Source organism: Pristiophorus japonicus, chromosome 22 (assembly GCF_044704955.1).
Source record: "Pristiophorus japonicus isolate sPriJap1 chromosome 22, sPriJap1.hap1, whole genome shotgun sequence".
Lineage (NCBI taxonomy): Eukaryota > Metazoa > Chordata > Chondrichthyes > Pristiophoridae > Pristiophorus > Pristiophorus japonicus.
In genome coordinates, this window is record NC_091998.1 from 35,660,815 (window position 1) to 35,673,988 (window position 13,174).

Sequence of the window (13,174 nt, forward strand, 5' to 3'; positions counted from 1 at the left end):
TACAGGATCACTGTCCATTACAGGATCATTGTCCGTTAAAAGAGTCATGGTCAGTTACAAGATATTTGTCCATTACAGGATCACTGTCAGTTACAGGATCACTGTCCGTTACAGGATCATTGTCAGTTACAGGATCATTGTCAGTTTCACGATCACTGTCTGTTACAGGAACCTTGTGAGTTACAGGATAATTGACAGTTACAGGATCATTGTCAGTTACAGGATCACTGTCAGTTACAAGATCACTGTCAGTTACAGGATCATTTTCAGTTACAGGATCATTGCCAGTTACAGGATCACTGTCTGTTACAGGATCATTGTCAGTTACAGGATCATTATCCGTTTCAGGATCATTGTCCTTTGCTGGATCATTGTCAGTTACAAGATTATTGTCAGTTACAGGTACACTGTCCATTACAGGATCATTGTCAGTTACAGGATCATTGTCAGTTACAGGATCGCTGTCGGTTACAGGATCATTGTCCATTACAGGATCACTGTCCGTTACAGGATCATTGTCAGTTGCAGGATCATTGTCAGTTACTGGATCATTCTCAGTCACAGGATAATTGTCCGTTACATGATCACTGTCTGTTACAGGATCATTGTCAGTTACAGGATCATTATCCGTTTCAGGATCATTGTCCTTTGCTGGATCATTGTCAGTTACAAGATTATTGTCAGTTACAGGTACACTGTCCATTACAGAATCATTGTCAGTTATAGGATCATTGTCAGTTACAGGATCGCTGTCGGTTACAGGATCATTGTCCATTACAGGATCACTGTCCGTTACAGGATCATTGTCAGTTGCAAGATCATTGTCAGTTACTGGATCATTCTCAGTCACAGGATCATTGTCCGTTACAGGATCATTGTAAATTACAGGTTCATTGTCAGTTACATAATCATTGTCTGTTACAGGATCACTGTCCGTTACAGGATCATTGTCCATGACAGGATCACTGTCCGTTATAGAATCACTGTCTGTTACCGGATGAGATTCCGTTACAGGATCATTGTCAGTTACAGGATCACTGTCCGTTACAGGATCATTGTCTGTTCAGGATCACTGTCAGTTACAGGATCATTGTCCGTTACAGGATCATTGTCAGTTACAGGATCACTGTCCGTTACAGGATCACTGTCCATTACAGGATCATTGTCCGTGACAGCATCATTGTCAGTTACAGGATCACTGTCCGTTACAGGATCACTGTCAGTTACAGGATCATTGTCCATTACAGGATCATTGTCCGTTACAGGATCATTGTCAATTACAGGATCATTGTCAGTCACAGGATCACTGTCAGTTACAGGATCACTGTCCATTACAGGATCATTGTCCGTTAAAAGAGTCATGGTCAGTTACAAGATATTTGTCCATTACAGGATCACTGTCAGTTACAGGATCACTGTCCGTTACAGGATCATTGTCAGTTACAGGATCATTGTCAGTTTCACGATCACTGTCTGTTACAGGATCCTTGTGAGTTACAGGATAATTGACAGTTACAGGATCATTGTCAGTTACAGGATCACTGTCAGTTACAAGATCACTGTCAGTTACAGGATCATTTTCAGTTACAGGATCATTGCCAGTTACAGGATCACTGTCTGTTACAGGATCATTGTCAGTTACAGGATCATTATCCGTTTCAGGATCATTGTCCTTTGCTGGATCATTGTCAGTTACAAGATTATTGTCAGTTACAGGTACACTGTCCATTACAGGATCATTGTCAGTTACAGGATCATTGTCAGTTACAGGATCGCTGTCGGTTACAGGATCATTGTCCATTACAGGATCACTGTCCGTTACAGGATCATTGTCAGTTGCAGGATCATTGTCAGTTACTGGATCATTCTCAGTCACAGGATAATTGTCCGTTACAGGATCACTGTCTGTTACAGGATCATTGTCAGTTACAGGATCATTATCCGTTTCAGGATCATTGTCCTTTGCTGGATCATTGTCAGTTACAAGATTATTGTCAGTTACAGGTACACTGTCCATTACAGAATCATTGTCAGTTATAGGATCATTGTCAGTTACAGGATCGCTGTCGGTTACAGGATCATTGTCCATTACAGGATCACTGTCCGTTACAGGATCATTGTCAGTTGCAAGATCATTGTCAGTTACTGGATCATTCTCAGTCACAGGATCATTGTCCGTTACAGGATCATTGTAAATTACAGGTTCATTGTCAGTTACATAATCATTGTCTGTTACAGGATCACTGTCCGTTACAGGATCATTGTCCATGACAGGATCACTGTCCGTTATAGAATCACTGTCTGTTACCGGATGAGATTCCGTTACAGGATCATTGTCAGTTACAGGATCACTGTCCGTTACAGGATCATTGTCTGTTCAGGATCACTGTCAGTTACAGGATCATTGTCCGTTACAGGATCATTGTCAGTTACAGGATCACTGCCAGTTACAGGGTCATTGTCCGTTACAGGATCATTGTCAGTTGCAGGATCATTTTCAGTTACAGGATCACTGTCAGTTACAGGATCATTGTCCGTTACAGGATCATTGTCAGTTGCAGGATCATTTACAGTTACAAGATCATTGTCCATTACATGATCATTGTCCATTACAGGATCATTGTCCGATACAAGATCATTGTCCATTACAGGATCATTGTCAGATACAAGATCATTATCAATTACAGGATCATTTTCAGTTACAGCATCATTGTTCGTTACAGGATCACTGTCCATTACAGGATCATTGTCAGTTACAGGATCATTGTCAGTTACAGGATCATTGTCTGTTACAGGATCACTGTCAGGAACAACATCATTGTCAGTTACAGGATCACTGTCCGTTACAGGATCATTGTCCGTTACAGGATCATTGTCAGTTTCAGGATCACTGTCCATTACAGGATCATTGTCTGTTACAGGATCATTGTCAGTTACATGATCATTGTCAGTTACAGGATCACTTTCAGTAACAGGATCATTGTCCATTACAGGATCACTGTCCCTTACAGGATCATTGTCCGTGGCAGAATCATTGTCAGTTTCAGGATCACTGTCTGTTACAGGATCACTGTCCCTTACAGGATCATTGTCAGTTACAGGATCATTGTCAGTTACAGGATCATTGTCAGTTACAGGATCACTGTCCGTTACAGGATCACTGTCCGTTACAGGATAATTGTCCGTGACAGCATCATTGTCCGTTATAGGATCACTCTCCGTTACAGGATCACTGTCAGTTACAGGATCATTGTCCGTTACAGGATCATTGTCCGTCACAGGATCATTGTCAGTTACAGAATCATTGTCAGTCACAGGATCACTGTCAGTTACAGGATCACTGTCCGTTACAGGATCATTGTCCGTTAAAAGAGTCATGTTCAGTTACAAGATATTTGTCCATTACAGGATCATTGTCAGTTACAGGATCATTGTCAGTTACACAATCACTGTCCGTTACAGGATCCTTGTGAGTTACAGGATCATTGACAGTTACAGGATCACTGTCAGTTACAGGATCACTGTCAGTTACAGGATCACTGTCAGTTACAGGATCATTGCCAGTTAAAGGATCACTGTCCGTTACAGGATCATTGTCAGTTACAGGATCATTGTCCATTTCAGGATCATTTTCCTTTGCTGGATCATTGTCAGTTACAAGATTATTGTCAGTTACAGGTACACTGTCCGTTACAGGATCCTTGTGAGTTACAGGATCATTGACAGTTACAGGATCATTGTCAGTTGCAGGATCACTGTCAGTTACAGGATCACTGTCGGTTACAGGATCATTGTCCATTACAGGATCACTGTCCGTTACGGGATCATTGTCAGTTGCAGGATCATTGAAAGTTACCCGATCATTCTCAGTCACAGGATCATTGTCCGTTAAAGGATCATTGTCAGTTACAGGATCATTGTCCGTCACAGGATCATTGTCTGTTACAGGATCATTGTCATTTGCAGGATCATTGTCCGTTACAGGATCACTGTCCATTACAGGATAACTGTCAGTTGCAGGATCACTGTCAGTTACAGGATTCCTGTCGGTTACAGGATCATTGTCCATTACAGGATCACTGTCCGTTACAGGATCATTGTCAGTTGCAGGATCATTGACAGTTACCCGATCATTCTCAGTCACTGGATCATTGTCCGTTAGAGGATCATTGTCAGGTACAGGATCACTGTCCATTGCAGGATCACTGTCTGTTACAGGATCATTGTCTGTTACAGGATCATTGTCCGTTAAAGGATCATTGTCAGTTACAGGATCATTGTCCGTTACAGGATCATTGTCTCTTACAGGATCATTGACAGTTACAGGTTCATTGTCAGTTACGTAATCATTGTCTGTTACAGGTTCATTGTCAGTTCCATGATCATTGTCCTTTACAGGATCACTGTCCGTGACAGGATCATTGTCAGTTACAGGATCACTGTCAGTTACAGGATCATTGTCAGTTACAGGATCACTGTCCGTTATAGGATTATTGTCCATTACAGGATCACTGTCCGTTACAGGATCACTGTCTGTTACAGGATGAATTTCCGTTACAGGATCATTGTCAGTTACAGGATCACTGCCAGTTACAGGATCATTGTCCGTTACAGGATCATTGTCAGTTGCAGGATAATTGTCAGTTACAGGATCACTGTCCGTTACAGGATCATTGTCAGTTGCAGGATTATTGTCAGTTACAGGATCACTGTCTGTTACAGGATCACTGTCCGTTACAGGATCATTGTCCGTTAAAAGAGTCATGTTCAGTTACAAGATATTTGTCCATTACAGGATCATTGTCAGTTACAGGATCATTGTCAGTTACACGATCACTGTCCGTTACAGGATCCTTGTGAGTTACAGGATCATTGACAGTTACAGGATCATTGTCAGTTACAGGATCACTGTCAGTTACAGGATCATTTTCAGTTACAGGATCATTGTCAGTTACAGGATCATTGCCAGTTAAAGGATCACTGTCCGTTACAGGATCATTGTCAGTTACAGGATCATTGTCCATTTCAGGATCATTTTCCTTTGCTGGATCATTGTCAGTTACAAGATTATTGTCAGTTACAGGTACACTGTCCGTTACAGGATCCTTGTGAGTTACAGGATCATTGACAGTTACAGGATCATTGTCTTTTACAGGATCATTGTCAGTTACAGGATAACTGTCAGTTGCAGGATCACTGTCAGTTACAGGATCACTGTCGGTTACAGGATCATTGTCCATTACAGGATCACTGTCCGTTACGGGATCATTGTCAGTTGCAGGATCATTGAAAGTTACCCGATCATTCTCAGTCACAGGATCATTGTCCGTTAAAGGATCATTGTCAGTTACAGGATCATTGTCCATCACAGGATCATTGTCTGTTACAGGATCATTGTCATTTGCAGGATCATTGTCCGTTACAGGATCACTGTCCATTACAGGATAACTGTCAGTTGCAGGATCACTGTCAGTTACAGGATTCCTGTCGGTTACAGGATCATTGTCCATTACAGGATCACTGTCCGTTACAGGATCATTGTCAGTTGCAGGATCATTGACAGTTACCCGATCATTCTCAGTCACTGGATCATTGTCCGTTAGAGGATCTTTGTCAGGTACAGGATCACTGTCCATTGCAGGATCACTGTCTGTTGCAGGATCATTGTCTGTTACAGGATCATTGTCCGTTACAGGATCATTGTCTGTTACAGGATCATTGTCCGTTAAAGGATCATTGTCAGTTACAGGATCATTGTCCGTTACAGGATCATTGTCTCTTACAGGATCATTGACAGTTACAGGTTCATTGTCAGTTACGTAATCATTGTCTGTTACAGGTTCATTGTCAGTTCCATGATCATTGTCCTTTACAGGATCACTGTCCGTGACAGGATCATTGTCAGTTACAGGATCACTGTCAGTTACAGGATCATTGTCTGTTACAGGATCACTGTCCGTTATAGGATTATTGTCCATTACAGGATCACTGTCTGTTACAGGATGAATTTCCGTTACAGGATCATTGTCAGTTACAGGATCACTGCCAGTTACAGGATCATTGTCCGTTACAGGATCATTGTCAGTTGCAGGATAATTGTCAGTTACAGGATCACTGTCCGTTACAGGATCATTGTCAGTTGCAGGATCATTGTCAGTTACAGGATCACTGTCTGTTACAGGATCATTGTCCATTACAGGATCATTGTCAGTTACAGGATCATTGTCAGTTACAGGATCACTGTCCGTGACAGGATCATTGTCCATAAAAGGATCACTCTCCGTTACAGGATCACTGTCCATTACAGGATGAATTTCCCTGATAGGATCATTATCAGTTACAGGATCACTATACATTACAGGATCATTGTCAGTTCCAGGATCATTGTCAGTTACAGGATCATTGTCATTTGCAGGATCACTGTCCATTACAGGATCACTGTCAGTTGCAGGATCATTGTCCGTTACAGGATCACTGTCCATTACAGGATCATTGTCAGTTACAGGATCATTGTCAGTTGCAGGATCACTGTCTGTTACAGGATCATTGTCAGTTACAGATCACTGTCCGTTACAGGATCATTGTCAGTTGCAGGATCACTGACAGTTACAGAATCACTTTCCGTTACAGGATCATTTTCTGTTACAGAATGATTGTCTGTTGCAGGATGATTGTCCAGTACAGGATGATTGTCAGTTGCAGGTTCATTGTCAGTTACAGGATCACTGTCAGTTATAGGATCATTGTCAGTTATAGGATCACTGTCCGTGTCAGGATCATTGTCCATTACAGGATCACTGTCTGTTCCAGGATCATTGTCAGTTACAGGATCATTGTCAATTACAGGTTCATTTTCAGTTACAGGATCACTGTCAGTTGCAGGATCAGTGTCCATTACAGGATCACTATCCATTACAGGATCATTGTCAGTTACAGGATCATTGTCAGTTACAGGATCACTATCTGTTACAGGATCATTGTCAGTTACATGATCACTGTCCATTACAGGATCATTGTCAGTTGCAGGATCATTGTCAGTTACATGATCACTGTCTGTTACAGGATCATTGTCCGTTGCAGGATCATTGTCAGTTACAGGATCATTGTCAGTTACAGGATCACTGTCCGTGACAGGATCATTGTCCATTATAGGATCACTGTCCGTTACAGGATCACTGTCCATTACACGATCAATTTCCCTGACAGGATCATTGTCAGTTACATGATCACTGTCCGATACAGGATCATTGTCCGTTACAGGATCATTGTCAGTTACGGGATCGTTGTCAGATGGAGAATCATTTTCAGTTACTGATTCACTGTCCATTACATGATCATTGTCCGTTACAGGATCATTGTCCATTACGAGATCATTGTCCGTTACAGGATCATTGTCAGTTGCAGGATCATTGTCAGTTACAGAATCACTTTCCGTTACAGGGTCACTGTCTGTTACAGGATGACTGTCAGTTACAGGATCACTGTCCGTTACAGGATCATTGTCCGTTAAAAGAGTCATGTTCAGTTACAAGATATTTGTCCATTACAGGATCATTGTCAGTTACAGGATCATTGTCAGTTACACGATCACTGTCCGTTACAGGATCCTTGTGAGTTACAGGATCATTGACAGTTACAGGATCATTGTCAGTTACAGGATCACTGTCAGTTACAGGATCACTGTCAGTTACAGGATCATTGCCAGTTAAAGGATCACTGTCCATTACAGGATCATTGTCAGTTACAGGATCATTGTCCATTTCAGGATCATTTTCCTTTGCTGGATCATTGTCAGTTACAAGATTATTGTCAGTTACAGGTACACTGTCCATTACAGGATCCTTGTGAGTTACAGGATCATTGACAGTTACAGGATCATTGTCTTTTACAGGATCATTGTCAGTTACAGGATAACTGTCAGTTGCAGGATCACTGTCAGTTACAGGATCACTGTCGGTTACAGGATCATTGTCCATTACAGGATCACTGTCCGTTACGGGATCATTGTCAGTTGCAGGATCATTGAAAGTTACCCGATCATTCTCAGTCACAGGATCATTGTCCGTTAAAGGATCATTGTCAGTTACAGGATCATTGTCCATCACAGGATCATTGTCTGTTACAGGATCATTGTCATTTGCAGGATCATTGTCCGTTACAGGATCACTGTCCATTACAGGATAACTGTCAGTTGCAGGATCACTGTCAGTTACAGGATTCCTGTCGGTTACAGGATCATTGTCCATTACAGGATCACTGTCCGTTACAGGATCATTGTCAGTTGCAGGATCATTGACAGTTACCCGATCATTCTCAGTCACTGGATCATTGTCCGTTAGAGGATCATTGTCAGGTACAGGATCACTGTCCATTGCAGGATCACTGTCTGTTACAGGATCATTGTCTGTTACAGGATCATTGTCCGTTAAAGGATCATTGTCAGTTACAGGATCATTGTCCGTTACAGGATCATTGTCTCTTACAGGATCATTGACAGTTACAGGTTCATTGTCAGTTACGTAATCATTGTCTGTTACAGGTTCATTGTCAGTTCCATGATCATTGTCCTTTACAGGATCACTGTCCGTGACAGGATCATTGTCAGTTACAGGATCACTGTCAGTTACAGGATCATTGTCAGTTACAGGATCACTGTCCGTTATAGGATTATTGTCCATTACAGGATCACTGTCCGTTACAGGATCACTGTCTGTTACAGGATGAATTTCCGTTACAGGATCATTGTCAGTTACAGGATCACTGCCAGTTACAGGATCATTGTCCGTTACAGGATCATTGTCAGTTGCAGGATAATTGTCAGTTACAGGATCACTGTCCGTTACAGGATCATTGTCAGTTGCAGGATTATTGTCAGTTACAGGATCACTGTCTGTTACAGGATCACTGTCCGTTACAGGATCATTGTCCGTTAAAAGAGTCATGTTCAGTTACAAGATATTTGTCCATTACAGGATCATTGTCAGTTACAGGATCATTGTCAGTTACACGATCACTGTCCGTTACAGGATCCTTGTGAGTTACAGGATCATTGACAGTTACAGGATCATTGTCAGTTACAGGATCACTGTCAGTTACAGGATCATTTTCAGTTACAGGATCATTGTCAGTTACAGGATCATTGCCAGTTAAAGGATCACTGTCCGTTACAGGATCATTGTCAGTTACAGGATCATTGTCCATTTCAGGATCATTTTCCTTTGCTGGATCATTGTCAGTTACAAGATTATTGTCAGTTACAGGTACACTGTCCGTTACAGGATCCTTGTGAGTTACAGGATCATTGACAGTTACAGGATCATTGTCTTTTACAGGATCATTGTCAGTTACAGGATAACTGTCAGTTGCAGGATCACTGTCAGTTACAGGATCACTGTCGGTTACAGGATCATTGTCCATTACAGGATCACTGTCCGTTACGGGATCATTGTCAGTTGCAGGATCATTGAAAGTTACCCGATCATTCTCAGTCACAGGATCATTGTCCGTTAAAGGATCATTGTCAGTTACAGGATCATTGTCCATCACAGGATCATTGTCTGTTACAGGATCATTGTCATTTGCAGGATCATTGTCCGTTACAGGATCACTGTCCATTACAGGATAACTGTCAGTTGCAGGATCACTGTCAGTTACAGGATTCCTGTCGGTTACAGGATCATTGTCCATTACAGGATCACTGTCCGTTACAGGATCATTGTCAGTTGCAGGATCATTGACAGTTACCCGATCATTCTCAGTCACTGGATCATTGTCCGTTAGAGGATCATTGTCAGGTACAGGATCACTGTCCATTGCAGGATCACTGTCTGTTGCAGGATCATTGTCTGTTACAGGATCATTGTCCGTTACAGGATCATTGTCTGTTACAGGATCATTGTCCGTTAAAGGATCATTGTCAGTTACAGGATCATTGTCCGTTACAGGATCATTGTCTCTTACAGGATCATTGACAGTTACAGGTTCATTGTCAGTTACGTAATCATTGTCTGTTACAGGTTCATTGTCAGTTCCATGATCATTGTCCTTTACAGGATCACTGTCCGTGACAGGATCATTGTCAGTTACAGGATCACTGTCAGTTACAGGATCATTGTCTGTTACAGGATCACTGTCCGTTATAGGATTATTGTCCATTACAGGATCACTGTCTGTTACAGGATGAATTTCCGTTACAGGATCATTGTCAGTTACAGGATCACTGCCAGTTACAGGATCATTGTCCGTTACAGGATCATTGTCAGTTGCAGGATAATTGTCAGTTACATGATCACTGTCCGTTACAGGATCATTGTCAGTTGCAGGATCATTGTCAGTTACAGGATCACTGTCTGTTACAGGATCATTGTCCATTACAGGATCATTGTCAGTTACAGGATCATTGTCAGTTACAGGATCACTGTCCATGACAGGATCATTGTCCATAAAAGGATCACTCTCCGTTACAGGATCACTGTCCATTACAGGATGAATTTCCCTGATAGGATCATTGTCAGTTACAGGATCACTATACATTACAGGATCATTGTCAGTTCCAGGATCATTGTCAGTTACAGGATCATTGTCATTTGCAGGATCACTGTCCATTACAGGATCACTGTCAGTTGCAGGATCATTGTCCGTTACAGGATCACTGTCCATTACAGGATCATTGTCAGTTACAGGATCATTGTCAGTTGCAGGATCACTGTCTGTTACAGGATCATTGTCAGTTACAGATCACTGTCCGTTACAGGATCATTGTCAGTTGCAGGATCACTGACAGTTACAGAATCACTTTCCGTTACAGGATCATTTTCTGTTACAGAATGATTGTCTGTTGCAGGATGATTGTCCAGTACAGGATGATTGTCAGTTGCAGGTTCATTGTCAGTTACAGGATCACTGTCAGTTATAGGATCATTGTCAGTTATAGGATCACTGTCCGTGTCAGGATCATTGTCCATTACAGGATCACTGTCTGTTCCAGGATCATTGTCAGTTACAGGATCATTGTCAATTACAGGTCCATTTTCAGTTACAGGATCACTGTCAGTTGCAGGATCAGTGTCCATTACAGGATCACTATCCATTACAGGATCATTGTCAGTTACAGGATCATTGTCAGTTACAGGATCACTATCTGTTACAGGATCATTGTCAGTTACATGATCACTGTCCATTACAGGATCATTGTCAGTTGCAGGATCATTGTCAGTTACATGATCACTGTCTGTTACAGGATCATTGTCCGTTGCAGGATCATTGTCAGTTACAGGATCATTGTCCGTTCCAGGATCATTGTCAGTTACAGGATCATTGTCAGTTACAGGATCACTGTCCGTGACAGGATCATTGTCCATTATAGGATCACTGTCCGTTACAGGATCACTGTCCATTACACGATCAATTTCCCTGACAGGATCATTGTCAGTTACATGATCACTGTCCGATACAGGATCATTGTCCGTTACAGGATCATTGTCAGTTACGGGATCGTTGTCAGATGGAGAATCATTTTCAGTTACTGATTCACTGTCCATTACATGATCATTGTCCATTACAGGATCATTGTCCATTACGAGATCATTGTCCGTTACAGGATCATTGTCAGTTGCAGGATCATTGTCAGTTACAGAATCACTTTCCGTTACAGGGTCACTGTCTGTTACAGGATGACTGTCAGTTACAGGATCATTGTCCATTACAGGATCATTGTCAGTTGCATGATCATTGTCAGTTTCAGGATCATTGTCCATTACAGGATCATTGTCAGTTTCAGGATCACTGCCAATTACAGGATCATTGTCCGTTACAGGATCATTGTCAGTTGCAGGATCATTTTCAGTTACAGGATCACTGTCTGTTACAGGATCATTGTCCATTACAGGATCATTGTCAGTTACAGGATCATTGTCAGTTACAGGATCATTGTCATTACAGGATCACTGTCCATTACAGGATCATTTTCAGTTCCAGGATCATTGTCAGTTACAGGATCACTGTCCGCTACAGGATCATTGTCTGTTTCAGGATGATTGTCAGTTACAGGATCATTGTCCATTACAGGATTATTGTCAGTTGCAGGATCATTGTCAGTTATAGGATCACTGTCAGTTATAGGATCATTGTCAGTTATCGGATCACTGTCAGTAACAAGATCACTGTCAGTTACAGGATCATTGTCAGTTGCAGGATCATTGTCAGTTGCAGGATCACTGTCCGTGTTAGGATCATTGTCCGTTACAGGATCACTGTCCATTACAGGATCATTGTCAATTGCAGGAACATTGTCAGTTGCAGTCTCATTGTCTGTTGCAGGATCACTGTCATTTACAGGATCATTGTCAGTTACAGGATCACTGTCCGTTCCAGGATCACTGTCAGTTGCAGGATCAGTGTCCCTTACAGTATCACTATCCATTACAGGATCATTGTCATTTACAGGATCATTGTCAGTTACAGGATCACTGTCTGTTACAGGATCACTGTCTGTTACAAGATCATTGTCAGTTACATGATCACTGTCCATTACAGGATCATTGTCAGTTGCAGGATCATTGTCAGTTACATGATCACTTTCCGTTACAGGATCACTGTCAGTTGCAGGATCAGTGTCCATTACAGGATCACTATCCATTACAGGATCATTGTCAGTTACAGGATCATTGTCAGTTACAGGATCACTGTCTGTTACAAGATCATTGTCAGTTACATGATCACTGTCCATTACAGGATCATTGTCAGTTGCAGGATCATTGTCAGTTACATGATCACTGTCTGTTACAGGATCATTGTCCGTTGCAGGATCATTGTCAGTTACAGGATCATTGTCCGTTCCAGGATCATTGTCAGTTACAGGATCATTGTCAGTTACAGGATCACTGTCCGTGACAGGATCATTGTCCATTATAGGATCACTGTCCATTACAGGATCACTGTCCATTACACGATAAATTTCCCTGACAGGATTATTGTCAGTTACAGGATCACTGTCCGATACAGGATCATTGTCCGTTACAGGATCATTGTCAGTTACGGGATCACTACCAGTTACAGGATCATTGTCAGTTACAGGATCGTTGTCAGTTAGAGAATCATTTTCAGTTACTGAATCACTCTCCATTACATGATCATTGTCCATTACAGGATCATTGTCCATTACGAGATCATTGTC

The 13,174-nt window shown here is 41.7% G+C and overlaps 7 protein-coding genes across 7 annotated transcripts; all 7 read right to left on the reverse strand.

The window, feature by feature from the left end:
* Positions 1 to 25: 25 nt before the first annotated feature.
* On the reverse strand, positions 26 to 775 carry LOC139234590 (clumping factor A-like). Its single transcript, XM_070865278.1, has one exon. It carries the CDS (start codon positions 773 to 775, stop codon positions 26 to 28), a length of 750 nt encoding a protein of 249 aa, XP_070721379.1.
* A 311-nt stretch (positions 776 to 1,086) lies between these two features.
* Positions 1,087 to 2,089, reverse strand: LOC139234591 (clumping factor A-like; the record flags this gene model as incomplete). The annotated part of the gene is made up of 2 exons (XM_070865279.1): positions 1,388 to 2,089; positions 1,087 to 1,344 (listed from the first exon to the last, which is right to left on the reverse strand). Coding segments are annotated over exons 1-2 (960 nt in total), but the record flags the coding sequence as incomplete, so codon positions are not given.
* A 311-nt stretch (positions 2,090 to 2,400) lies between these two features.
* On the reverse strand, positions 2,401 to 4,615 carry LOC139234592 (serine-aspartate repeat-containing protein F-like; the record flags this gene model as incomplete). The annotated part of the gene is made up of 2 exons (XM_070865280.1): positions 2,401 to 3,360; positions 3,404 to 4,615. Coding segments are annotated over 2 exons (2,172 nt in total), but the record flags the coding sequence as incomplete, so codon positions are not given.
* A 127-nt stretch (positions 4,616 to 4,742) lies between these two features.
* On the reverse strand, positions 4,743 to 7,363 carry LOC139234593 (clumping factor A-like). The gene is made up of 3 exons (XM_070865281.1): positions 7,223 to 7,363; positions 5,298 to 6,506; positions 4,743 to 4,853 (listed from the first exon to the last, which is right to left on the reverse strand). Exons 1-3 carry the CDS (start codon positions 7,361 to 7,363, stop codon positions 4,743 to 4,745), a joined length of 1,461 nt encoding a protein of 486 aa, XP_070721382.1.
* A 568-nt stretch (positions 7,364 to 7,931) lies between these two features.
* On the reverse strand, positions 7,932 to 8,792 carry LOC139234809 (clumping factor A-like; the record flags this gene model as incomplete). The annotated part of the gene is made up of 1 exon (XM_070865505.1): positions 7,932 to 8,792. A coding segment is annotated over one exon (861 nt), but the record flags the coding sequence as incomplete, so codon positions are not given.
* Positions 8,793 to 9,387: 595 nt separating this feature from the next.
* On the reverse strand, positions 9,388 to 10,683 carry LOC139234812 (clumping factor A-like; the record flags this gene model as incomplete). Its single annotated transcript, XM_070865508.1, has 1 exon — positions 9,388 to 10,683. A coding segment is annotated over one exon (1,296 nt), but the record flags the coding sequence as incomplete, so codon positions are not given.
* Positions 10,684 to 12,427: 1,744 nt separating this feature from the next.
* On the reverse strand, positions 12,428 to 13,159 carry LOC139234594 (clumping factor A-like; the record flags this gene model as incomplete). Its single annotated transcript, XM_070865282.1, has 1 exon — positions 12,428 to 13,159. A coding segment is annotated over exon 1 (732 nt), but the record flags the coding sequence as incomplete, so codon positions are not given.
* Positions 13,160 to 13,174: the final 15 nt, after the last annotated feature.